This window comes from Manihot esculenta, chromosome 1 (assembly GCF_001659605.2).
Source record: "Manihot esculenta cultivar AM560-2 chromosome 1, M.esculenta_v8, whole genome shotgun sequence".
In the NCBI taxonomy this organism is placed as follows: domain Eukaryota; kingdom Viridiplantae; phylum Streptophyta; class Magnoliopsida; order Malpighiales; family Euphorbiaceae; genus Manihot; species Manihot esculenta.
In genome coordinates this window covers 32,876,496-32,900,877 of record NC_035161.2, presented here as the reverse complement: position 1 = coordinate 32,900,877, position 24,382 = coordinate 32,876,496, and the positions used below count along the sequence as shown (strand labels likewise).

The following is a 24,382-nucleotide window of genomic DNA, read 5'->3' as shown; positions in this document are numbered from 1 at the left end:
AATCTCTTATTGACACAGAACCTTTGAATCAAGTTTAAGAATACTACGACCACATGAAATAAAGATTAACAATAAACTCGCAATCCATGCAAAGTACAACAAAAATACTAGTATCTGAATTAGAGAAACAAGCCACAATTGAATTGTAAGTTTACCTTGATTCTTGATACAATTGAAAAAATACAATTTCACACTCAGAATAATAAAGACACGTAAATAGCATGAATAATTCTGAATTTTGATTAAAAAAATTGCTCCTACGTAAAGAACAATTTGAGTTTTTATTGAGAAACCTAAAACTAATTCTAAGAAAATAAGGATAAATTAAATTCTGAAATACCCAAAAAAAGCTTAGCCAAATATAAAGCCTATAGCAAGATACGGCACAATAAGACCTAAACTAGACCTAAAACACTAAACTAGTAGTTAAACAAGCCTAAACACAAATAAGCTATCCTATGAAGTATGATCTATCAATCAAATAGCTCATACTCTTATATAATATCTAAACTAAATAAAGCCATAAAAGAAAAATTATGTGTAATAACAAACAAGCCAACAAATGCCCAATGATCTCATAGCATAAGTTACATATGCGTAATACAATGTAGGCAAACTCACATTAGTGAGGTCGAAACTCCAAGTATCTCTACGCAGCAGTATCTTGAGAGTAGTTTAGATGTGTCTTTAAACTCCACATAGCACTCGTTGAAAGCAAATTTATTAAACTCTTATGTAACTTGTTCTTGAATAAATAAGGACATGACTGCCCCAAATTTCTTTGCATGGCTCTTTGTGATAGGTCCACTAGGAAGACCCAATATCTTCCATGCTCCCGGAGTGATGGTTGATCCGTATCAGAAAGAGTTCCAAGTCTTCTATAAAAATTAAGAGTCTATGACGAAGAGGGTTCATATATAGATGACATTTACTGGCTCATCTTGTCTTCTTGTAAAAAACTACATTATAAATTGTTCACATCAATTTAAAATCAATCATCTCTGATCTCAGAGACCTTTCTTCGTTCATGCAGAATCCCTTGTCAATGCAGCTTCACGTTTCTGTCGGCGGTGTTCTCTCTGAAACAAAAAAAGGACAATCAATAAACAATACAAGATCTATTAAGTAGTCAAACATATGGCTGAATCAGTCAAAGGAGACCTTTGTTGATTATTCTTTGATATGCAAAACCTCAACTAAGGTTTCAAAAATTACACGCTGCTTAGTGCACAATAGGTATTAGTCACAGGATTTTAATATTCAAAATCTCTGCAAGATGCTCACAATCCAGTGATGCTAGTTCACTGTTAGTAAATTAGCTTGGCATGTTATTTTCACAATAAATAGGTCAGAAATTGTCCAACTTACATCGTAGAACTAAAATGAATCTATTCATTGGAAAAAACATCTGAAAGGAAAAGAATGTCACATAATCCCGGGTGGCCCTGGTCACATGCAGGTTGTGGGTCCTGCAGCTCCCATTCGTGGCCAAGGCCAATGAAGGCCCTAAACTGGACTGAGAGTGGTGGGCTTGCACGGGGTTCAGTTCCAAACAATTCTGAAACGAGGTTTAGTTCCAAGGCAATCCTATCAGCGGAAAAGAATCTTTCCTTTTAAAGAAAATGATTAACATCATGAATGAACCAGACTGCCAGGCCAACTCACTGGTGCTCATTCCAGCTCAGTTTCGAGAGGAGGTTTTTTTCTTGTTGAGGTTGGGGGGGTGCTGCGCTCATAAGTCATAACCTTTCCCAGAAGACGGGTCTTGACCAGACTGGTCCCAATTCCATCCTGAACCATGGCCAGGTCTGCTTGTGTTCATTGGAATCAAATGGGATGGGTAACATCAATCGGTATAATGTAGCACAATCCATGAAAGCATAAGACTACCATGAGTACCTTTGTCCAGGTGTATGTGTTCTTTGCTATATAACAGCAATGTCCCATTCTCACTCTCTCTTTAATATTGGCAATGGCTAGATAAAAGTCCTGAAAGGTGATGCTTCTTTGTGTGCATCTCAAATCATCCAACATTTTCACCGTTTTCCCCCTTTCCACCCAGGCCATCATGAAACCTTTCGTCCGGTCAGATAATTAAAAATTATGTAACCCAAAACTTGGTCAAATAATTTATTCCCAAGAAAACCAACTAGAAATATCTCTCTCTGATTATATAGGTGCACACTTAGTAAGATGAGAATATTCACCATCAGGGGGTATCTATCTCGCAAGTCATCTTTACCCATTCTATCCAATACTAACGGGACCTTCAAGAAATACAGTGTTTCAGCACATCAACAGGAGTAACGTTCATAAATATGAAGAGCCAAAACTATACTATTTAAGTTTTACAAAGTGTTACTTTTATCTCATAATACTTAACTAGAAAAACAATTAAGCTGAACATACTGCTTAGCATTAGCAAGTAGCAACCAAAAAATGTGTAATATGCCTACTTCAATTATAGAGGCAGCATGCAGAATATGAATAGCTAAATGTTGTTCTGAAAACATTTTGTAAATATGGTTACTGAGGGGAGGACAACCACTCTCTTGTTTAATGAATAGAAGTGCCATATTCAATCACATGTACTGATGCATGACTAGCATAGAATGAGAAAATAATGTAGTTATTCAACTGGCAAGTCTTCATTTTAACTTATTTAGAAATATTTATTTGACATTAACAAGTTACTTATTTGTGGTGGATAATAGTACTTTTACTTGGTCCTGGCAAATAAAAAGAGCAAGAGAGATTAAAGACTACCCTTCGTTCCCAGTAGGGAAGGAAGCACACAAAATCATAGACTGGAGTAATAGTTGACACCAAGATGACATTGAGTCCAGTAAAGAGCAAGAGAGCTGCCATAGGCCTTGTTCTATGTGGCATCCTCTATCTGCGAAAACATCATTGATTGAAGAGTTAATCTCCAATTATATAATTGGAATTGATAGTGTGTGTGCATGTGTGTATAGCAATCGCTCAAACAGCCATTTATTACTAGGAGTAGAAAACTTTAGAACATTGATAATGTACAAAAAGGACAGGGAAAATTATAAATAGAGGAAAGACATAAAGGTGTAAAAAAATTATCAGTAATTGGAGAGATGGAACTTGCATTATACTCAACATCTTTAGTATTATCACCATTGCTAAATGTCCCTTGAAGGGCGAAAAACTAAAATGCAAAGCCGCAATCAACTTTAATCACCTTGTGATTAAAGATATCTAATTTTACATAAAATTTAGAATTAAATACAAAACTCTTATGCAAAACTACAAACACACTAAGAAATAAGGGGAAAAAAAAGAATATAAAGATATGACAATCGCTATTCTAATGAAAGCATGAAAATCACTTTATCAAAAGTGAAGAACTTTGCCTTTCATGAAAAGGCCATGTCAACAAAGGAGGTAGCCAAAAACATTACTTAGAGCTTCAGAATTTTGGTAAGTAGTCATATTCATTTAGTTTGTTCTTGTAAGAATAGAGAGGTGCATACAAGGAAACACTAGAGCTGACAACAGACTTCAACAATGAGGAAAAATTTGAGGACTGCAGCAGGTTCCCTTTCACTGTCTTATTTAGACATTCTATTTGAAAAGCTAAAGAGCAATAGAGAGCGTTTTTACATGTTTTGAGATGTATTAAATGTTTTTAGCAAAACCAATAGAAAAAATGAAATTGTTAGAAGCCTAGAAGTGGACGATATGATGGAATATCTAATACATACCAAATGTATTAGCAAGAAGTGAAGCCTGAATTGAGAGAGAGAGAAAAAGAGTCTTATATACAAGGATTGTCTGAAAAAGTTTAGTTAAAACTTTTTAGTTTTCATTACTTCCCTAAAAAGCCTTTGCAACACTTACCAATCAGATGATCTAATGAAGAGACCTGTCTCTTTAACTTAGACTATCCTATTGGACATTTGCATCATAGATTTGGTCTCACAACATATTTGCTTCTTTAATTTAGACTAATTCACAAGAAGAAAGTAAGCAAATAAACATAGTTTATATTTGAAAATGAAAACTTAACCTACCAATACTATCCCTTTAACTGTAATTGCAGAAAAATGGAAATTGGAACTGAGATTTTCTATTTAAATGTGCAGTTACTTGCACCAAAATAACGATAGAAAGATCAATTCAGATGTTTCAAACAGCTAAAATATAATATAAAACAGAAACGATTCAATTCCAGATTTGCAATTGCAGATAATATATGTCACTGAATGCCTATCTGAAATCCAAAACAAAGTAAGAAGCCTAAAACAAGGATAAAATCAGTTATGCAAATGGGATTAAAACCGCAGAAAATAATCTACCTGTGAGATATCTTGAAAACAGAGCCACGAGCGTGCCCAGCGAAGCAGCAACAATAAAAACAGCCTACGAATCACAATACCCGCTAGGACCTAGAATCACTGATGCATCCTATTTTCTTTTAACTTAAATAAACAAAAAATTCACGGTTTCAATTTTCCCCCTCATTTTTTTAAAAAAAAAATGGAGATAAGAGACAAAAAGGAATACCGGTGATGGCTGACGCCGGCGGTAATAACCAGCAGAATGAGACACGGTGACTGTGGTAGCTCGATCGGTGAGGGTAGTGAGCGGTAACTGGTGCGAGATTAACTAAGGGATAGAGTGGAGAGAGTATAGACAGCGAGGAGGGTTTTTTCCTATAAAGCCGAATTACTATCTTTTCCCATTTTACGATTACTCAGTTAAAATAGATACAAAAAAGAATATCCATGATTTTATTGGTTTTCCAATTGATTTAATTTATGCTAAAATAAAATTAGTATTTCATATATCATATTATTAGCAAAACTTTAAAATATTTTAATATAAATTTATATTACAAAATATTAATTTTAATCCAAATTAAAAACACAAAAATTAAAATAAACTATAAATTTTAAAGTGAAAAAATATAAAATCATCTAATATTATTTTGTACTTTCTGTTTAAAATTTTATATTTTATGTATCAAATTATTTAATCTTCTATAAAAAAATATAATTTACTTAATTTGAATTTTAAATATTAGTTAATACTTTAATTTTAACTAAATACATTATTTAACTAAGTATTGAAATATTTTTACTACTTTTTTAAGCAAAATATTTTTACTATTTAATCACCTTAAAAATATTAAAATAAATTCACTGATATTTTATTTTAAAACTAAACAAATATTTAGTTTATAAAAAATAAGAAATGTTTTATTTGATTCAAAATAACTTATTTTGAGAGAAATTATTTTTTAAAAATTATAAAATTATGATAACTAAATATGTTAATAAAATAGAGCCATAGAATGCTGTCAGTAAACATGCTTTGCTACGCTTCGCAGTTATGTAATTATTGTAATTTAAGTTCTGTCCAAAATTATACCACAATTGGAAGTCTAGAAAGCGTCCCTTTGTAAATACGCGATTGCGTGCGAGTTGGGAAAGGCCCACTCCAACATGGGAAGAGAATAAGGATTTTGGGCCCAAATAAGTTGTTAAAATATTAATAGCAATTAAATTTTAAACAAAAAAGAAAAAAATTGATTAAAATGGTCGAATTTGATAAAATATTTTTTGGATATTTTTTTATTATTCTATAACAGAAACGAGTGATGCAAAAATCAGAGAATTTATACCATGCTGTTTAAGCCAAAAGCACTGGAATTGTTTCGAAATGCATAAATGGTGGATAAAAATTTTCAGAATGAAAAATAAAAATAAGCAATTAAATTAACAAAATGCTGAACTACCTCGAGAGAGAGAGAGAGAGCAGCAATCAATTTTCAAAAAGGTATCCCCTGCCCGAATCTAGTCCCAATCTGCTGAACGTCCCATTTTTTGAGGTGCCAAATCCTACAGGACAAGCCAAGACTTGGTTCATGTTATTCTTGGTTTCGTTTTAAGAAGAAAGCTTCATGCTGCCACGGACTCTCTTTATATCGTTTAGATGGAGTCAAATCAAATTTTAAAAAATTTAAATTTAATTTATTAAAATTTTATTAACTCGAATTAAATTTAAATTTTAATCATTTTAAATTAGAATCGAATACTAATAAATTTAAATTTTACTAAATTTAAATTTGACTCGTTTAGTAAATAAGTTTAGACGAATAGAATTTAGTTTTGAATAATTCATGAATAGTTTATATAATGATTTTAAATTTAAAATTAAATAATTTAAATTAAATAAGTATATATATAAATTAGCTCTCAAAATTATAAAAAATAAATTTTTAAATTTTAACAATATAAATATCAACAAATTTTAGAAGTATAATTAAATTATATAAAAGTAAACCTCAAAAATTTAGTTTTACTTATGAAAATATATATAAAATTTAGTTTAGTTCTCTTATTATATTAATTTCAGTTTACTTAACGAGTTTGATCATGAATTAGAAACGAGTCGAAAATTTAGAAATAAGCTGAATACTATTGAGTTTAAACTTAACTCATTTTCTAAATGAGTCTAATTAAAAATTAAGCTCGAATTCGATTCGTTTAGAAATTGAGTCGAGTTTGATCAAGTTTTTATTAGATCAAATCTCAAATAATTTATGAACAGTTTGATTCAATTACATCTCAGTATCATTAAATAAATTTAAAATGTAATAAAAATACAATTTATTTTATTTTATCAGACTAATATAGGAATTAGGCATAATTTAGAATCAAAATAAAAATAAAAAAAATAAAAAATATACTTGATTTAATTATTAAGCATAATCGTAACTAATAATTAATGATTATTATCGCCTGATTTTTGATAGCTAATAGTAATTAATATATTTTAAATAAATTGTATGTAATTTTCACGTCAATAGGTGAACCACAATTTAAGATATATATATATATATATATATTGAAATGTATGTAACATTAGTAATTTATCTTATGATTTAAAAAATATAATTTTTTTATATCTATGCATTTTTTTATTATGTAATAACAAATATTATAATTAATTTAGTAATTATATTTATAATTAATATTTTATAATTATTTATTTTATAATTAGCAGTGACTTATTAAAATATAAATTAATTAAGAGAAAAAATTATAATTAATAAATATTAAAAGATAGTATAATCATCCAAATGTAAACCAAATACTCACCGAGAAGAAAGAGAGAGAAAGAGTGTGGTAATGATGTAGCCATATGCAAAAGGTTCAGAAGAGATTCAAAGTATTAAAAAAAAAAAGAGAGACAGAGAAACTGAGGGAAATCTAAAAGAAATGTTTTACGTAAATACTAAAGAGGGTAGGGCTACATCTCAAACATTTCATATACACCTCTTCCAAATTTGAGGCAATCTCGTTTTGTTAGTCTATTATCTTATATAAAGAATTAACTTACCTAGAACGAGTTCAAAATGTGTGTTAATTGGATGATAAGCTAGCAAAGTGAATTAGACCTCCTTAGAGGAGACAATGAGTGGTTATGAATGTCCCTTAGGATGTGGTTGATGCTGACAATACAATCTTTCTTTCTTTTCCTTTTTCTTTTTCTTTTTAATTTCTTCCTTAGCTAGAACGGCTTATCAGAGGTTTCTCTTCTCGTTAATCCTCTCTTCCAACAGGCCCCGAATCTCTCCTTTTTCTAAAATCTTGATCCACTGGGTTATTGTTTTGTTCCCTTGTATTTTTCCACAAAGTCATTTAAATATTACTTCTTTAGCCTTCTCCAGTCAAAGTAGATCTCGTCAACAATAAGATCACTAGCTAGATCATCACCAACCCTAAAACCCTTTTTCCACACCCCCGAAAATAAAAACCCTAAACAAGATCAGACAAAGACAAAGACATTCCAGTTGTATCTTGCTGCTTTTGAGGAATGTCTGTGTGTTTATTTTTAAGTTCTCAAAAAGCAATATTGTTCCTTCCAAAGCTCATATCCTATATATAGTCTTCGTACTCCTACTCTACTATTACATGCATGCATGCATGCATGCACACTTGGCTTCTTGATAACTGGTCATGGCTATGATTATTATTATATATGATTAATTATTGTTATTGCTGTGATTTAGAATCGGATACGATCAATCATCTGTTTGCTTAATGCTTAATGCTCTTGGTGGTCTTACCTTAAGCCAGGGGGACCCACCAAATCCAACGAGCCACAAAACATCATGATTACTGAGCATGTAACAAGTTAAATACTATTTTGTGCATGTGTTTGTGAAACCTTAATTATTTGCTTTAGTTTGGTTGATTAGGCAAATCTCAGAGTTTCATTACAAAGGGCATAAACTGACAACCACCTTAATTTTCAATTTTATATTATTATCTCAATTGGAGAATACAAAACATCATGCCTTCCACCGCCCCAATACATGACTCGTGAAAAAAATTAATAGAAAGTAAAATTTATAATAAGATTTGATAATGGCAGATATAGAAGAGTAAAGTTTTAGAAGTAATTGCAGATTTTGGTGGTTTCGTGGGTTACAAAGCGAATAGAGATAGGGATTATAGATGAGAGCATCTTTTGGAAAGCGGTGGTCGACTCCTTTGTCCAAACTCTGTCTCACCAATCTCTAGACGATCTATATCTCTCTGATACTTATATTTTGAATCTTATGATCCCATGGGGTCGAAGTTTGATGCTTCTGAGGAGTTGGTTCACCTTTGTCCATCAGACGCTTAACATATTGTGGGGTCTCTCCTTTTTCCACCGTTTCTCTCCTCATTATTATTTTTCCTTTGACCTTCTTCTTTTGTGAGTTTCCATCTTTGACTCAAGATCTGTCCATCTCTCTCTCTCTTGCTTTCTTGTACTAAGCTAAGAGGAAGAGTCGTTGGTTGCTTTGATGACGGTGCAGAGTATCTAAATGGAATCACCTTTTCTTTATCTTCACTCTTTAACCATTCCTTTTTTTACATCAAATTCTCTAAATCTTTAATTTTCCTCTTCTACTGCTTCTATGTGCTAGTATTGCCATGCATCCACTCAAACTCTTCTAGAGATTCAAAACACTTCGTCTCGCAAACAACCCATTTAATTACATATCTTTATATGTATAATGCAATAACAGTGACGAATGAAAATTAAATAAATATGCATAAAGGGGTACGAAGATGATCGGGTTTTGGGCTGGTGTGCAGCAGCAGCAGCAGCAGTAGTAGTGATGAGTGAAATGAGATTCGAAGCTGCTTTGCATGAGGGTGATATAATGAGGAAGATGAAAATATTCGAGTATTCACGTGATTCAAACTCTGGTTGAAGTACGGCTGCAAAGCCTACAGGAGGCTTTGGAAATGAAGCTGGTGGTTTGTGGATGGGGTCTGCTCTCTCTCTCTCTCTCTTGGTCACTTCTGGATTTGATGATTTTGACTGAGATGTGATGGGCTATAACAACTTATTCTCCGATGGCTCAGCTGACCATCTAGACCTCCAATAATGATCATTGTTTTGTTGAAATTAACAAATAATACTGGCTCAATTTTGAGTTTCAAACTCAAAATCTCATAGATTTGAAAACAAATACAGTAAATACTACAAACTTTAGTAATTATTAAAGTGAAGTTTATAAATTATGATAATGTCAGTATGATACATCTAGATCAACAGTATGTTTTATATGTTATTAAAATTTAAAAATATATCATTGATAAAAATCATCAGCAGTGATATATTACTATGCATAAATTCAATAATCTAGAGTTTTTAATAATATTTTATATTAATTTACAATATTTTTTTATATGGTATTAGTTTTATTATGGTGGGATATGCAATATTTTATGATCTGGCTACTATTATTTTATTCGTATAAAAACGCACTTAGATTATACTTTTCGAACCTAACCAATGATTTGATATCCACATGTACCATGTGCTTCAATTTACTAATATTTATTAAATTCATATATAAATGAAGAAAACAAACCCTCAATAACCCTCAATGCAATCGAATCTATTTGTATTCACTCCGATTATTAATTATCTAGCACATATTTAAATTCAATATATATATTATTTCTATATATCATAAAATTGCACGAAAAATTATTTTATACAATCACTGTGAATGTTGAAATTTATATAAAATTTAAAATAATCAATAATTATAATACAGTTATATTATTTAAATAAAGTTTATTAAAAATTTTAAATAATATATGATATTTATAAATTAATTTGGTGTATATGCTCAATTATATAGAAGACTTGCATAACATATATGATTATTATTTTATAGATTCCATGTATATATATACATAACAAAAAATTCAATTTATTTATAGTTTAAATCCATGCTCACCGTATGTCGGCAAGATTTGCGTTTACCACCGATTGCCAACTTACAGTAATCATCTTGTGATTTACATGGACCGACTGAGGGAAGCATAGTGAATGGAGAGTGGAGAGAAGAGAAGATGAAGGAGCGAGTGGGAGAAAGAAAAAGAAAAGGGAACTATTCCATTTTCCTTGGGAGGGTGGCAGTGGCAGTGGCAGTGGCAGAGGCAGAGATACGGATACGGACAGAGGTTTTCTCTCTCACTACTAGCAAGAATTAGTGTGTCATGTGTGTGTGTGTGTGTGTGTGTGTGTGTGTGCCCTCGTGATCGGAGAAGGCAGATCCATGGAAGACTGTTCCCGCTAGTCACGTGGGTTCTTTTGACTACCCAACGACTAACCCATCTGCCCCCCTCCTCCCTCCTCCTCTTTCTAATCCTGTTACGACCGCCCAATACCCATAAACATTACCACTACCAACACCAAGTATTTTCTTCTCTATTTAAGAGAACCTCCATCAAACACTTGGTCTTCATGTTAATCACAAGCTATTTTCACTGCAAGTTAGAAACAGTAAGAAGCCATATACCTACCCCATTCATTTGCTCATACCCCATCTATAACACTCACTGACTCAACTGACTTTGGCTGACTCATTTTTGTCTTTCTCCTCCTCTTGGGCTATTTGGGGTTTTTCTTGACATGCAAATTGGGTCCATCTCTGTCGTCTCTTAGTTACTATACACGTATCTGTGTCTTTGTATAAATTATTTTACATTTGCATTTCACGACAAGCTGGGACTGCAGGTGCTGACTGGTATTTCGCCATTTTATTAGCCTATAAAGCTACCAGACAACGTCTCTTCTCATCTCTTATCTTACCATTCATCACCTCTCTCTCTCTCTTTCTCTCACTAGTGCTCTCTTATTCAAACACTATATTATTGCAAATTCTCTATTCGTTTTACTATTTGGGTTCGTACTCTATATCTCTCTCATCTGCTATTCCCTTTTAACTCCAAATTCATCTTCCTCACTTCATCTCCAAGTCCAACCATATATATTAACCCTCCTTATCCCTCTTTATATAGAGAGAGAGTAGTAGTTTGTTATCTGATCTCTGGTGATATAGAAGAAGAAGAAGAAGAAATTGAGAAATGATGCATAGGTGCAGTAGCTCTCAGGGGAATATGATGGGACAGTGTACTTGTGGTCTGTTTCCTAGCCAAAACAACTCTTTCTCCATGTTATTTTCCATGCCAAACCACCACAAATCTTTCGATGAAGCAGACATGTACCCTTTTGCCTCTTCATCATCTTCTGTTGATTGCACTCTCTCTTTAGGAACTCCATCCACTCGTCTAAGCGAAGACGAAGACAAAAGAATCCGCCATGAACGCCGGCCTAGTTCTTGCATGTCAAACTTCTGCTGGGATATTTTGCAAACCAGAAATACTCCTTATGCTCCTCAAACACATAAAACTAGTCGTGGAAGCAATTCTAGTAGCAACAATAATGCTGCCATTAATGATCCTCTTCTTGCTCGTCGATGTGCCAACTGTGACACTACTTCAACTCCGCTTTGGAGAAACGGTCCAAGAGGCCCCAAGGTAAGCTAATTGAGCTAATTTTGTCTTCTTTCATTTCTTTATTTTTTTTCCATTTTGATTTGTGACCTTGTTAGAATTAGTGCATATACTAATACTAATGCAAATTCCTGTACTTGCATGGATAACTAGAACTGTTTTCAACTATTTTCCCGATTTGTAGGCTTGTTAGAGATCAATTAAAAAAATATAAGTTAAAATGATAAACTAAATTATGGAATTGCAGTCACTTTGCAATGCATGTGGAATTCGGTTCAAGAAAGAAGAGAGAAGAGCTACAGCTGCCAACGGAAGCAGCAACAGCAATGCAAGTGCATCATCATCAGGAACAATGGAGCAGCACTACGCTTATCAAAACAATTCATGGGTTCAAACCCAGAAAATGCCATGCTTCTCTCCGGCCAATGAATTCAGGTTCATAGAAGACAGCGATCGAGATTCTGATACGGGCATTCCTTTCCTTTCTTGGAGACTCAACGTCACAGACAGGCCAAGCCTTGTCCATGACTTTACAAGATAAATTTGAAAAGAGGAAAAAAAAACAACAACAAAAAAGTGAAAGGAAAACAAAAGAACAAGAAAGAGACACGAAAACAAGAAAAGAATGGTCAAGATCATGAAAATTGCAGGGACGACAACACAAAACGATGATGATGTTAAAGATGTTGGTGATGGTGATATATGGTTATGGTCAAGTCTCGTAAAATTTAATTTTTCTTTATATATTTTTTGAAATTTTCTTCTCTGTTTGTTTTGTTTTCTTTCTTTTTCCTTCCTTTTCTTTTCTCAGCTCCGTCGTACATGGATGGAGTGAAAACGGGATAATTCTATGTTCTTAGTTGTTTTTCTTTAATTAGGTACTTTTTAACTTTAATATTATTAATATATATATACTTTTTTTTTTCTGCGACTTCACTTTCTTTCTTCAGCTTATAGTTTGAACCTTGGAAAGGAATAAGAAAAAAAACCGTTGAATCGGTTGACGGGAACAAAGTGAGATGGTAAGAAGCTGAAATCTTGACCTGAATGTGAAGGTTTTTTTTCCATGGAATTCACAACTGAGAGATAATGAACTGATCCTCCAATTATACCAAGTTGATGACGATGAGACGATGAATGTGGGCTTCTGAAACATTTACAGTGTTGTTCAGACCACGGAAATGGGTTTTGTCCTGCTCTCTGCCACTCTTATTTTTTGACCGTCAATTTGGCCTCCATCTCACCTGGCATTTTCTCGTTGGTTTTTCTTATATTCGTCTTTTCTTTTTTAAGTATTTTCTTTTTCTCTGTTTTTTTTCCCCTTCAGACTGAGCATTGATCCCTAGCTCACCACAATCAACCCAATTCAAGACCAGCAATTCCCTTATTTATAAAGATTAATTATATTTTAGTTTTTAAGTTTTAATATAAATTTTTGAATTTTAAATTTATTCAATTCAAATACTTTCATCGATAATTCCATCAATTAATTATTTATTAATTTAATACGAAATAATGAAAATATCCCAGTCAATTTATAACCATAACCCATTTTTAAAAATATTAAAAATAAATTATATAATAAGATGTTAATAAATAAATAAATAGTTAATTATCTAATAAGGTTAATTATAATATGCATAATGGTGCAGAGAGTATGTAGACAGAGATTATATATAAATAAAGAGAGAGTTAGATTTAAACATTTACCAAGAAGAAGGAATTGTTGTCATTGCATGGTGCATGTGGTTCCTAATGCCAAAACCTAAGATCGAGGTTTTTGTTGATATTTTTCTATTACAAGACCATGATTAAGACAAGCTCTCTCTCTCTCTCTCTAGGATTAATAATTTTCTTAACATCTTCTCCAAGAAAATGAACTGTAATCCTCTAATTGCCACAAACGGAATAATCACTGAAACGTTTCTGATATATTTTTCCTTCTCTCTTTGTCTCTTTTTATAATTTTTATTAATGATTTATTTATTTTTAACTAGGGTAATGCACTAAAGTTTTTTTAACAAAATTGAAAGAGCAAATTGAATTTATCGTCTTTTGGATAACATTTTAGCTTATTTGTGTTTTTATATTAATTGTTAAAAAAATGGTTAATTAAATTACGAATAATTTAAGAAAACTGAGATAGCAATTAATTAGTTGAACATTCGAATTAATTCCATTCTATAATTTTTATTTATTTTATTTTTTTACAAATAATTCTTTTTATTAATTTTATAATTATTTTTATTTTAAAAATATTAAATTTGATTAAATTTTAAAAAGTATTTTAAGAGATTTTTTAAAACTAAAATAAAATTATAATAGTTAATTTATATATTATTATAATGTAAAAAAATAAATAATAATTTTAAAAAAATTTTATAATTTTTATCTATTTTACTTTTTTAATAATTTTATAATTATTCTTATTTTAAAAATATTAAGTTTAATTAAATATTAAGAGATATTTAATTTCTTTTTAAAAAATAAAATGAAATAAAATAAAATTATAATAATTAATTTACATATTATTATAGTATAAAAAATAAATAATAATTTTAGAAAAAAAGATAAATAAAATTTATGAGTCGGGAGGGACTAATAAATAATGATATTTAACTTAATTATAAATTCCTTGTGGTGTACAATTGAAAAAAGGAAATTTGTTTTTCCAAAAGAGTTTTATAAAAATAAAGCTATAATTTTTTTTGCATAAGTTTTTTAATGAATATAATTAAAACAAAAATTTTCATATGATTTTTTTTTAATATATTATTGATCATATTATACTTTATTACTAAATTATTATGTTATTTGATAAGATTACTAAATTATTATTAAAACTTCTAAATTTTAGTTTTTCAAATCTATCACATTAAATAAGATGTAAAGTTGATCAATAAATTAATGAAAAATAATATATATTTTGAAATGAATAAAAAAAAAAGAGACTATAAGGAAATATACAGTTAAATTTTTTAATTTTTTTTTTCAGGTTAAAGATGTAAATTAAGGCAATAGGAGTAGATTTTTGGGATTGAAAAATGTCAAAGATGCAAACGCCATTAAACAATGAAGGATGAATAAGCCATGGACAAGAAGCAGAGGGTAGGCAGTACAGTTGATCAAATCTACCAACCAACCTTGTACGCTTCTTTATAAAAAAAACACCCACTCAAACATTACGTGCAAGAAAACTACGTTAATGTCTATCATCTCCTTCATAGATTTGTTAGACCAAAATCAAACTCTCTCAATTTTACTCATTTCTTAGTGCTAATAATATTTGATATTTCCACCAAACCATCTTTCTTCATACTTTAAAACCTTAATTTCTTGTTATTCACATCTCAACAGCATACATTGCGAATTAAAGAAAAAACCAGAGAGATGGTGAACCTTGTAGCAGCTCAGAAGCCCTTATTGCATGGGCTCATGAAAATGGCAGGTGTGAAATCCCACTTGGTAGAGATCGAGCCGGGCACGGTCATGAACTTCTGGGTTCCAGTTGAAACCATTAAGAAACAGAAACCCAAGAAAGGTGAAAAAACCAACCAAACCGTAACTAAACCAACCAAACCAGTGGTAGTGCTTGTCCATGGCTTTGCTGCAGAGGGTATAGTCACCTGGCAATTCCAAGTTGGTGCCTTAACCAAAAAATACTCCCTTTACATCCCGGACCTTCTCTTCTTCGGCGGTTCTATTACCGATAAAACCGACAGATCACCGACGTTTCAGGCAGAAACTTTGGTGAAGGGTCTAAAGCAGCTGGGAGTGGAGAAGTGTGTAGTGGTGGGTTTTAGCTATGGTGGTATGGTGGCATTTAAGATGGCTGAGTTGTATCCAGAGTTGGTTGAAGCGATGGTGGTGTCTGGTTCGATCTTGGCCATGACAGACTCGATCAGCAACTCAACATTGAGCAGTCTTGGGTTTAAATCTTCGTCAGAGCTTTTGTTGCCTAGTTCTGTTAAGGGTCTTAAAGCTTTACTCTCTGTTGCTGTCCACAAGAAGCTGTGGTTCCCAAATCGCCTTCACAAAGACTTCCTTGAGGTTCGTATTCACTTCCTCTTTGTTTTGGGTTAGCAACAATGAGCTATAGCCATGTGAGGTCTTTCGGATTAATAAAACAAGTATATATATTATACAAAGCTTTATTAATTTTTTTTTTTTAATTTAGTATTCTGCTAAGAAAGTGAATAAATACATTTTTTTTTCTTTTTTTTTGAAGAAAGAGTAAATATGTGCATGAGTTGAACATAAGAATTGCATGCTGTTGGGCTAAAAATATCTCTAGAAACGTTAGGTAGGGCTTGCATTGACAACAGCTTTCGTCTTATGTTAGTAGAATTATTTAATAAAACTAATTGGAAAAAAACCAGGTAATGTTCGCCAACAGGAAAGAGAGAGCAGAACTTCTAGAGGGATTAATCATCAGCAACAAAGATCACACCATCCCCACATTTCCTCAGGTAATCCACCATTTTTCTCTATTGCTTCTAATCATTCTTTTGCTATATTTATTAATTAATTAATTATAACGTTGCAGAAGATACATCTCCTGTGGGGTGAGAATGACCAAATCTTCAATCTCGAACTCGCACAGAACATGAAAGAGTATCCTTCTACCTCATTACCTATATTTACCCACAATTCTAAACCGTTAATTCACATATTTTCATACTCAGGCTAATAAAATGTTGCTAATTTAAATTTGAATGAAAAATGTATTGTGATTCTGGATAACATGCTACCTGTTTACTGGTTGGATGTATACCTAAATCTCAACTAAACAGGGCCATGAATAAGTCTTCTTTGATTGCAGGCAACTAGGTGAAAATGCAACACTTGAGGGCATAAAGAAGGCAGGTCACTTGGTTCACTTAGAGCGACCCTGCGTCTACAATCGTCTTCTCAAACATTTCCTTGCTTCCCTGCAAGCTGTTCAAGCACACAAGTAAAAGCCTTTCAATATACCCTCCTCTTTTATTCAGCGGCCTGAAACGATACTGTTAAATGTATTTGAATTCCTCTACTTTTTGTTTTTCCCTTTTGAGCATATAATAACCCAAGAGTTAAAGAATGGAACAACACAGGATGTTCGCCAATTTGCCAATGTTGCTACACTGCTGGCAAGGCCCTTAATTGAGTGCTTCAATAGCAACCTAGCATATCAAAATTTCACTCTCTTTTTATTTACTTTCATTTATTTATTCTGTTGTCACCAAGGCCTCGCCAGTCCACATTAATTGGGCCCTCAATAAAATTTGCACAGGTATTCCTCATCATTTCTACCTAACTAAAGACCCTTATTATGTACATGCAATACAAGAACATACCACAAGCCCCACAAGAGAGTATTCCCATAATGCTGTATAAGTGGGAATCTTGTGAAACAATACCCTGGTGTCAATGATGAAGAAGAAAGGGACAAGTAATCCAAATTTGCTCCAATAAAAAAGTCAGAATGCTTGATATCAATAAATATCTAAAAGCATAGTATTAATTTTTAATGGCCTTTATGACATTACAAACCTCTAAATAAAAGGCAGTTGCAATAAGAAGCAAGTTATCCGCAAACTCATAAGACTATAGAAGCCCTCATCCAAATTGAATATTTTTATAAAAAAAAAAAAAGAATAAATATGGATTCAATTTCAGCAATGTTTGCAAAAATGAAGCTCAAAGGAATTGATGCTTTGGTATCTGTGTACAAATTGAATGCATAATCTAGAATTCTAAATAAAGAGATATACATATGTAAAAAAATGAGTTGGTTACCACCGACAGTCTGTTCAGGTTCCTGTTGAATTGATTTAGAGAGATTCTTTGCCTTGGGCAGATTATTTATTTCCTAATTAGGCTTAATTTTAAAAACTTTTATTTTTTACCTTTATTATAGATATTCGTAATTAGATTAATTATGTATAAATGCCAAAGCTTGTAAAGTTTAATTATTAGAAAATATAAATGACAAATTCTCAAAAACTTTATGGTATCATAGCCTTATGGCCGCTTTTTTGAGTTTAATCTCAGATTCTAAAATCTGAGATTTCTTTATAAACCTAAGCCACCTACTGCTCTTTGGGGTTTTTCCATTTAGGTCGATTGTTCTCATTCACCGCCAACATCAAATGAGTCACAAGATTGTTGCCGGCCATTCCACAAGTTCTGGTGACTAGAATCCCAACGTGAGTCACACGCACCTCTTTTCTTTCAATGCGTCAGTCCCACGCGCCTCCTTCTCCGGCGCGTGATGCCCTTTCCGACGGAGTTCTCTAGTAAGGTCATCGTTATTGGTTTTTTTGGCTTATTTTTGACCTTCCGTTGCAGTTTCGAACCTGTTTAGTGCTGGTATAAATTCTGCCCTGTTCTAGTTTTTAGTTGTGTCTGTTCTGTTTTGTTGGGTCTCTTTTCTGCGAGTTCAAATTTGGTTAATCATAGAAGACGAGAGAAAAATTAATGTTCCAAGTTTCGATAACCCTTCTCTTCAAATCAGTCCCACTAAACTTGATGGACAAAATTATTTTGCTTGGTCAAGATTCTATTTATTATTTATCAAAGCTAGAGGCATGCAGGGTTACATTAATGGCAATAAAAATCAACCGGAAGAGATTGATCCCTTCTTTCCTCAATGGTACTCTGAGAACTCTCTTGTTATGACATGGCTTCTCAACTCTATGCAATCTCACATCTCCAAATCATATTTGCTGCTTAATACCGTAGCTAAAATATGAGTGTACTACGGATATGGTCAAATTTTAGAAATTAGTTGAAAAGGAATGAGTGTATGATTTTCTTATCAAGTTGAATACTGAATATGATTCAATTTGGGTCTAAGCCTCAGTAGAGACTCGTTTCCCTCCCTAGAAGAAGCATATGCCCATGTCCAGCAAGAGGAAAGTAGAAGAGCTGCCGTGTTGTACACTGCACTAGTTGACAAAGCTAGACTAGTTGCTAGCTCTGAATCACCTAAAGTTACTACCTTTGAGAAGGATCACCTGCATTGTGATTATTGTAGGAAGCCAATACATACTAAGGAGACTTGTCGGAAATTACATGGGCGCTCTATTAAAAGTCACGGAGAAAAAAGCCTCCCTCCACTAGGGCTTAAGCAAATTGGTTTGAAGCAACTGAATCATCCACATAGATAGTCTCAAATGAATTGCTATCTGCCCATGATATTGAGAAGCTGAAGTGTTTGCTATCCCACCTTGATAGTTCATCCAGTGTTACCTCAACTTTGTAAAGTCAAGTAACGCTTCCTATTTCACTTCATGGATCATTGATTTTGAAGTAAATAGACACATAACAGGCTCTTCTAAAGACTTTTGTAATACCCGGCTAGATTCCGGCATCGGAATCCCTACCTTCCGGCGGAATCTCCGTTGGAATATGGAATTTTGATGATGCCAGAGTCTTCTAGAGGGGTAAAATGTGTTTTCTAAAATGATTTTTTACTGATTTCATGGTTTTAAATGAAAAAGATTTGAGTTTTGAAAAGAAAAGACTAAGGAGGTTTTTGCCAGGTTCGGCCGCCGAAAGTGAAGTTCGGCCGCCGAACATGAGTTGGTTTTGGGAGCGCTTTTGGCCTCCGAAAGTCTTGATTGAACAAACTAGGTTCGGCCGCCGAACCTCAAGTTCGGCCGCCGAACATGGGGGTGTTTTGCATGCACGTTAGGCCGCCGAAGGAGGTTTGGCTGGCCACCTATAAAAGCCCCTCAGACCGGAAATGGGCGAGATTTCTCCCCATTCTCGAGCTCAGGTGTGTTCATGTCCTCCTCTAGTCGTTTTCTTGCTTTTTCTTCAAATCCTTCACGTTTTATAAGCTATACGGTTGTTTTGAAGAGTTTTAAAGCTTGGATCAAGGTTTGGAGAGCTTGGAGACTTTAAGAGTTTGGGTTCTCCACATCTCAAGCTTTGGGTCGCACCAACCCTCGATCTTCAAGAGGTAAGTGTGGATCTATGTTTTTCTTTACGTTTCATGAAGTTTTAAGATGGTTTTGATGGGTAGATATGCATGTTAGGGTTTATGTGGGTTTTATGCCCAATGTATGATAATGTATGTTCATGTGATGTTTGTGTTGGGGTTTAAGTTAGTTTTCAAGCCCCTTGAGCATATGGGAGAGAGTATGCATGATTGGGAGAGAGTATGTGAGGTTTGGGTTGTTTTGATGGTTTTGGCCTATGTGGGTCATAAACTATCTATGTATGCTTTAGATGTTGTTTTTGGGAGTTTAAGCTTGTTTGAGCTCCCTTGTGCATGGTTGAGGATGTATGCATGTGTTTGAGAAGTTGGATGCTTGTTTTAGGGGTGTATGGAAGGTTTGGGAGGCTTGAAATGCACAAAGGCTGAGTTCTGGATGAACTCAGGTTCGGCCGCCGAAGGTGGTTTCGGCCGCCGAACCTGCCTAAGGATGCATAGTTTGGCCGCCTAACCTTGCCCCCGAAAGTTGAGTTTTGGCTTGAAAGCAGACTTTCGGCCGCCGAAGGTAATGTTCGGCCGCCGAAAGTGCCTGACTTTCGTCTCTGGAGAGAAGGTTCGGCCGCCGAAGGTGCCCCCGAACCTGCCTGTCTTTCGGATCTGTCTGGGACTTTCGGCCGCCGAAGGTGCCGCCGAAAGTGCCTGACTTTCGGGTCTGTCTGGACTTTCGGCCGCCGAAGGTGCCGCCGAAAGTGCCCTGTCCAGCCTTTTCTTGAGTGTTTTCTATGCATGCTTCTATGATGTTTTAGGGGGTTTTTGGGTAGTCTTTTATGAGTTGTTTAGAGTATGTTTGGCACCTCACTGGAGTCCACCTGTGTAGGATCGGACCCGAGGAACCGAAGTGTTTAGTAGTGTCAGCCGTTTCAGAGTCGGCCCTGAGTTAGTCACAGGTGAGTGGAACCCAACTCTCTTATTTTAAAGTAAATAAATCATATGTTAAGCATGTTCATGCATCATAAAATGCCATGATATGTATTAGGTTGTTTTGCATTAGAACCCACGAATATGATGCATTGCATAATATGTTGTTGATGTGGATGGATTTTGGATGATCCTTAGCCCTCAGTATGAGATGAGATAATATGATATGATATGCCATGGTATGATATGAGATAGAAAGACCAGGTCGCCCCTGGTACTATGTTTATGTAAGCGAACACTAGGTGAGGCCTAATCGCCCCTGGTGTAGTCGGACATGTTATGATATGAGTTATGTAAGTGAGCACTAGGTGAGGCCTAATCGCCCCTGGTGTAGTTGGACATGTTATGATATGTAGAGGGCTAGTGGTGACAAATTCATCCTTTATGTGATTAGCTGTGATGTGTTGCATTTCATGAAAGCATGATTGAGAAAAAGTTAAATGATTTGATAAATAAAATGAATAATAATATACCTAAAAAGTGTGGAATTAAAGCAAATGTTTTTAGTTTCTGCTCACTGGGCTTTTTAGCTCACCCCTCTCCCCTATCCCCAGGTTTGCAGGTTCAGAGATAGTCAGGAGATCAGCTGGTTACGTCCATGGTCATGCTTATGTAATAGAATAGTTGTGGACATGATGTAATCTAAGTTTATGTATTGATGTAAAAAGAGTTGTATTGTAATATGACCTTATGTTATATGTTCAGAGTTATAATATTGTGCTTGGCCCGAGTTGGATAATCCCTTTGTACATGAGTTTTATTTTATGTTGTTTCATGTGATGGACCGAGTTTGACATAGAGTATGCTGACCCTAGGGGTTCTATGAGTTCAGTCATAGTGCATACACAGGTCAAACGGGTTAAAGATCAAGTTTACAGTTTTATGTTTTAAAGTTTATACTTATGTTGGATCATGTTTGGGATTATACCAGCTGTACAGGATGCATAGTAGGCTTGCTATGGGTCCCGGCGGCCTTATGCCGATCTGGATCCTAGCGCCGGTAGCGGTCCGGATTTCCGGGTCGTTACAGAATGGTATCAGAGCCCTAGGTTCACATGGTCGGACCTATAGTGTGTCGGGCTCATAGAGGTTATAGAAGGGCAAGCACAATAGGAAGATCATGTCCACTAGGATAGGATATGGAGTCCTGTCTTGTATGATGATGTGAAATGCCATGACGATGAGCATGTGCATTAATGATATGATATGTATGTGATGCAGGTTCATGTGTTTCCACATGAACCATAAGATGCTAATGTTTATGTGCTATGTTATGATCCCAGAAGTCAAGATGAGAGGAACTCGTCGATCTGCGAGATTGACTGGAGCTCCGCCAGAGAATGAGGGCATGGATGCCCATTCCCCTGCTCTGCAGAGGGCCAGATCTTGTAGGACGATCAGGGAAAGTACATCAAGGGACCCCAGAAGGTCTTTTGATGCAGGTCGGAGGAGATCAGCTCATGAAGGTATGTCAGCGGATGTGATGGAAACAGAGGAGGATAACCAGAGAAGAGATAGTAGTTTGGGCATGAGTATGTCAGTAGAGGATATGGGAGAGTCCCTAGGAGGCACTCAGGCCTCGGGTTTTGTTCCACCACAGTGTCCACCCTACCCGCAAGGGCCAGGGTATCCGATGGGAGGTACGTCGGATTTCTTCAGCTATAACCCATATCCCACCTTTATGCCCTATCCTCCCTTTCACCCACCGTACCCACAGTACCCCATGTTTCCATCCTCACCCTTTTTCTCAGGTCCAGCTAACCCTAACCCAGGGAATGCTGCACCTCCTCCTCCACCAGCAGAACCAATAGTCCCTGATGTCCGGATACTCAAACCTGGTTCATCAGTTGGGGGTAAAGTAAAGATGACAGATTACCTCAAGTTGGATGCCCCCAGGTTCGAAGCAGGCGATGACCCTTTTGAATACCTCAGAACGGTGAAGATGATAACAGATGAGCTAGGAGCAAGTGACAGTAGAGCCATTCAGATGGCAGGGTTCACATTGAAATGCAAGAAGGCAAGGGAGTGGTTCAAAAACTATGTGGACCCAAAGTTGGAGAGCTTATCCTGGGAACAGTTTGCCAATGAGTTTACAGGATGGGCTTTTCCGGATAGTTCCAGAGAACTGAAGATGATTGAGTTTGAGCAGCTAAGGCAGACGAAAGAGATGAGTGTAGAGGAGTTTACGGACAGGTTCCTGGAGCTGTTGCCGTTTGCAGGACAAGGTCTTGACACAGACCTGAAGAAGTCTAGGAGATATGTTATGAAGCTTCACTCCAGGTATTCCTCGTTGGTTCAATCAGCAGAAAGGGAGAGCTTCCATGCTATAGTGGATATGGCACGGAGAATGGAAGCTAGTGCCATTGTCCAAGGGACAGTTAAACAGTACGTGGCACAGTCTTCGGGTTCCAAAATCCCGGGGACAAGTGATGTTGATCTCTCCCCTCTAAGCGAGGCTGTCACAAAGAGTAAGAAGGGAGGCAGAGGCCTCAGAAGATCGAAGAAGAGCAAGTTTTGGGAACAGATAAAGTCTGGTCTGGGTTTAGGTGATGGTTCGAGCTCTGGTTCAGGTAACTCCAGATGTACACGGTGCGGTAGGCAGCACAAGGGAGTCTGTTTGATTGGGACAACAGCATGCTTCAGGTGCGGACAGGAGGGGCACATGGCACGTGAGTGTCCCACCGCGACCTTGGTGGCACGGTCCCAGTGGACAGTTTCGGGCAGTATAGCTCACCCAGTAGCTCCATCCATGTTTCAGGGCAGTGGTAGAGGCGGAGACAGGGCGACAGCCCCTTCTTCAGCAGGTTCCCGTGGGGAAGGTCCATCAGCTCCAGCGCGGATCTTCGCCATGACTCAGCAGGAGGCTAACACATCGAACCCGATGGGATCAGGTAATCTCACTCTGGTATGTTCTGGTGTGTCTGTTTCATGAACCCTAATGTTTCTCTTTCCTTTGTTTGCTTGTGAGCCCTTGTGAGGATGGGTTGATAGCTTATGGGTTAGAGTATCCCCTTGGGGTCAGTACACCCAAGTGTGATCCATCTGTGGCAGAGTCAGTCTGCCGGTATAGTCAGAGTATGTGTTGTGAGTAGATGCCTTCCAGCTGACCTAGCGGTTCTAGATTTGACTGTTTGACGTCATTCTAGGGTTGGATTGGTTCTTCTATTAGTGGTACTACCTAGTCTGCAGAGACAAGGTAGTCAGGTTCAGAGGTCAGGATGGATCAGAGGTAGTCCTTAGAGGGGACAGAATAGGGATACCTAGAGGTTCAGTATCAACCCTATAGGCTCGTAGGTTGTTCAGGAAAAGTTGTCAGGGGTTCTAGCTCTTCAGAGAGAGTTTAGCAGTCAGGTCAGGGAGCCCGCCTCAGTGCCCATTGTTAGAGAGTTTAGATGTTTCCCCAGATGAGTTCCCAGGGCTACCACCTATCAGGGAGATAGAGTTTAAAATAGAAGTAATGCATGAAATTGGATTAATCTCTATCCCTCCCCACAGGATGGTATCAACAGAGTTAGAAGAGTTATAAGGATCAGTTGTAAGAATTGGTAGTTAAGGGTTCCCATCTGACTGAGCACTTCGACTAGGGGTGTTCCAGTGTTGTTGCAAGGTTGAAAGATGGATCCCAAGGACT

General features: G+C 35.4%; 3 protein-coding genes across 3 annotated transcripts; 2 read left to right on the top strand and 1 right to left on the bottom strand.

Annotated features, from left to right (window-relative positions):
• Window positions 1-523: 523 nt before the first annotated feature.
• On the bottom strand, window positions 524-4,714 carry LOC110609977. The gene is made up of 4 exons (XM_043958277.1): window positions 4,537-4,714; window positions 4,329-4,451; window positions 2,767-2,896; window positions 524-1,079 (listed from the first exon to the last, which is right to left on the bottom strand). Exons 3-4 carry the CDS (start codon window positions 2,887-2,889, stop codon window positions 1,026-1,028), a joined length of 177 nt encoding a protein of 58 aa, XP_043814212.1. The 5' UTR covers window positions 2,890-2,896; window positions 4,329-4,451; window positions 4,537-4,714; the 3' UTR covers window positions 524-1,025.
• Window positions 4,715-10,406: 5,692 nt separating this feature from the next.
• On the top strand, window positions 10,407-12,391 carry LOC110627559 (GATA transcription factor 18). Its single transcript, XM_021773910.2, has 2 exons — window positions 10,407-11,873; window positions 12,097-12,391. Exons 1-2 carry the CDS (start codon window positions 11,421-11,423, stop codon window positions 12,388-12,390), a joined length of 747 nt encoding a protein of 248 aa, XP_021629602.1. The 5' UTR covers window positions 10,407-11,420; the 3' UTR covers window position 12,391.
• Window positions 12,392-15,035: 2,644 nt separating this feature from the next.
• On the top strand, window positions 15,036-17,030 carry LOC110622719 (epoxide hydrolase 4). The gene is made up of 4 exons (XM_021767323.2): window positions 15,036-15,899; window positions 16,229-16,318; window positions 16,396-16,463; window positions 16,672-17,030. Exons 1-4 carry the CDS (start codon window positions 15,240-15,242, stop codon window positions 16,805-16,807), a joined length of 954 nt encoding a protein of 317 aa, XP_021623015.1. The 5' UTR covers window positions 15,036-15,239; the 3' UTR covers window positions 16,808-17,030.
• Window positions 17,031-24,382: the final 7,352 nt, after the last annotated feature.

Excerpts from the sequence above, each read along its gene's own strand:
- LOC110609977 (XM_043958277.1), bottom strand. The coding sequence starts at position 2,889 with ATGCCACATAGAACAAGGCCTATGGCAGCTCTCTTGCTCTTTACTGGA. Across the intron at positions 1,080-2,766 it reads TTCCCTACTGGGAACGAAGG|AGAGAACACCGCCGACAGAA; the intron begins GTAGTCTTTAAT and ends TTTTTGTTTCAG.
- LOC110627559 (XM_021773910.2), top strand. The coding sequence starts at position 11,421 with ATGATGCATAGGTGCAGTAGCTCTCAGGGGAATATGATGGGACAGTGT. Across the intron at positions 11,874-12,096 it reads ACGGTCCAAGAGGCCCCAAG|TCACTTTGCAATGCATGTGG; the intron begins GTAAGCTAATTG and ends ATGGAATTGCAG.
- LOC110622719 (XM_021767323.2), top strand. The coding sequence starts at position 15,240 with ATGGTGAACCTTGTAGCAGCTCAGAAGCCCTTATTGCATGGGCTCATG. Across the intron at positions 16,319-16,395 it reads CCATCCCCACATTTCCTCAG|AAGATACATCTCCTGTGGGG; the intron begins GTAATCCACCAT and ends ATAACGTTGCAG. Across the intron at positions 16,464-16,671 it reads CTCGCACAGAACATGAAAGA|GCAACTAGGTGAAAATGCAA; the intron begins GTATCCTTCTAC and ends CTTTGATTGCAG.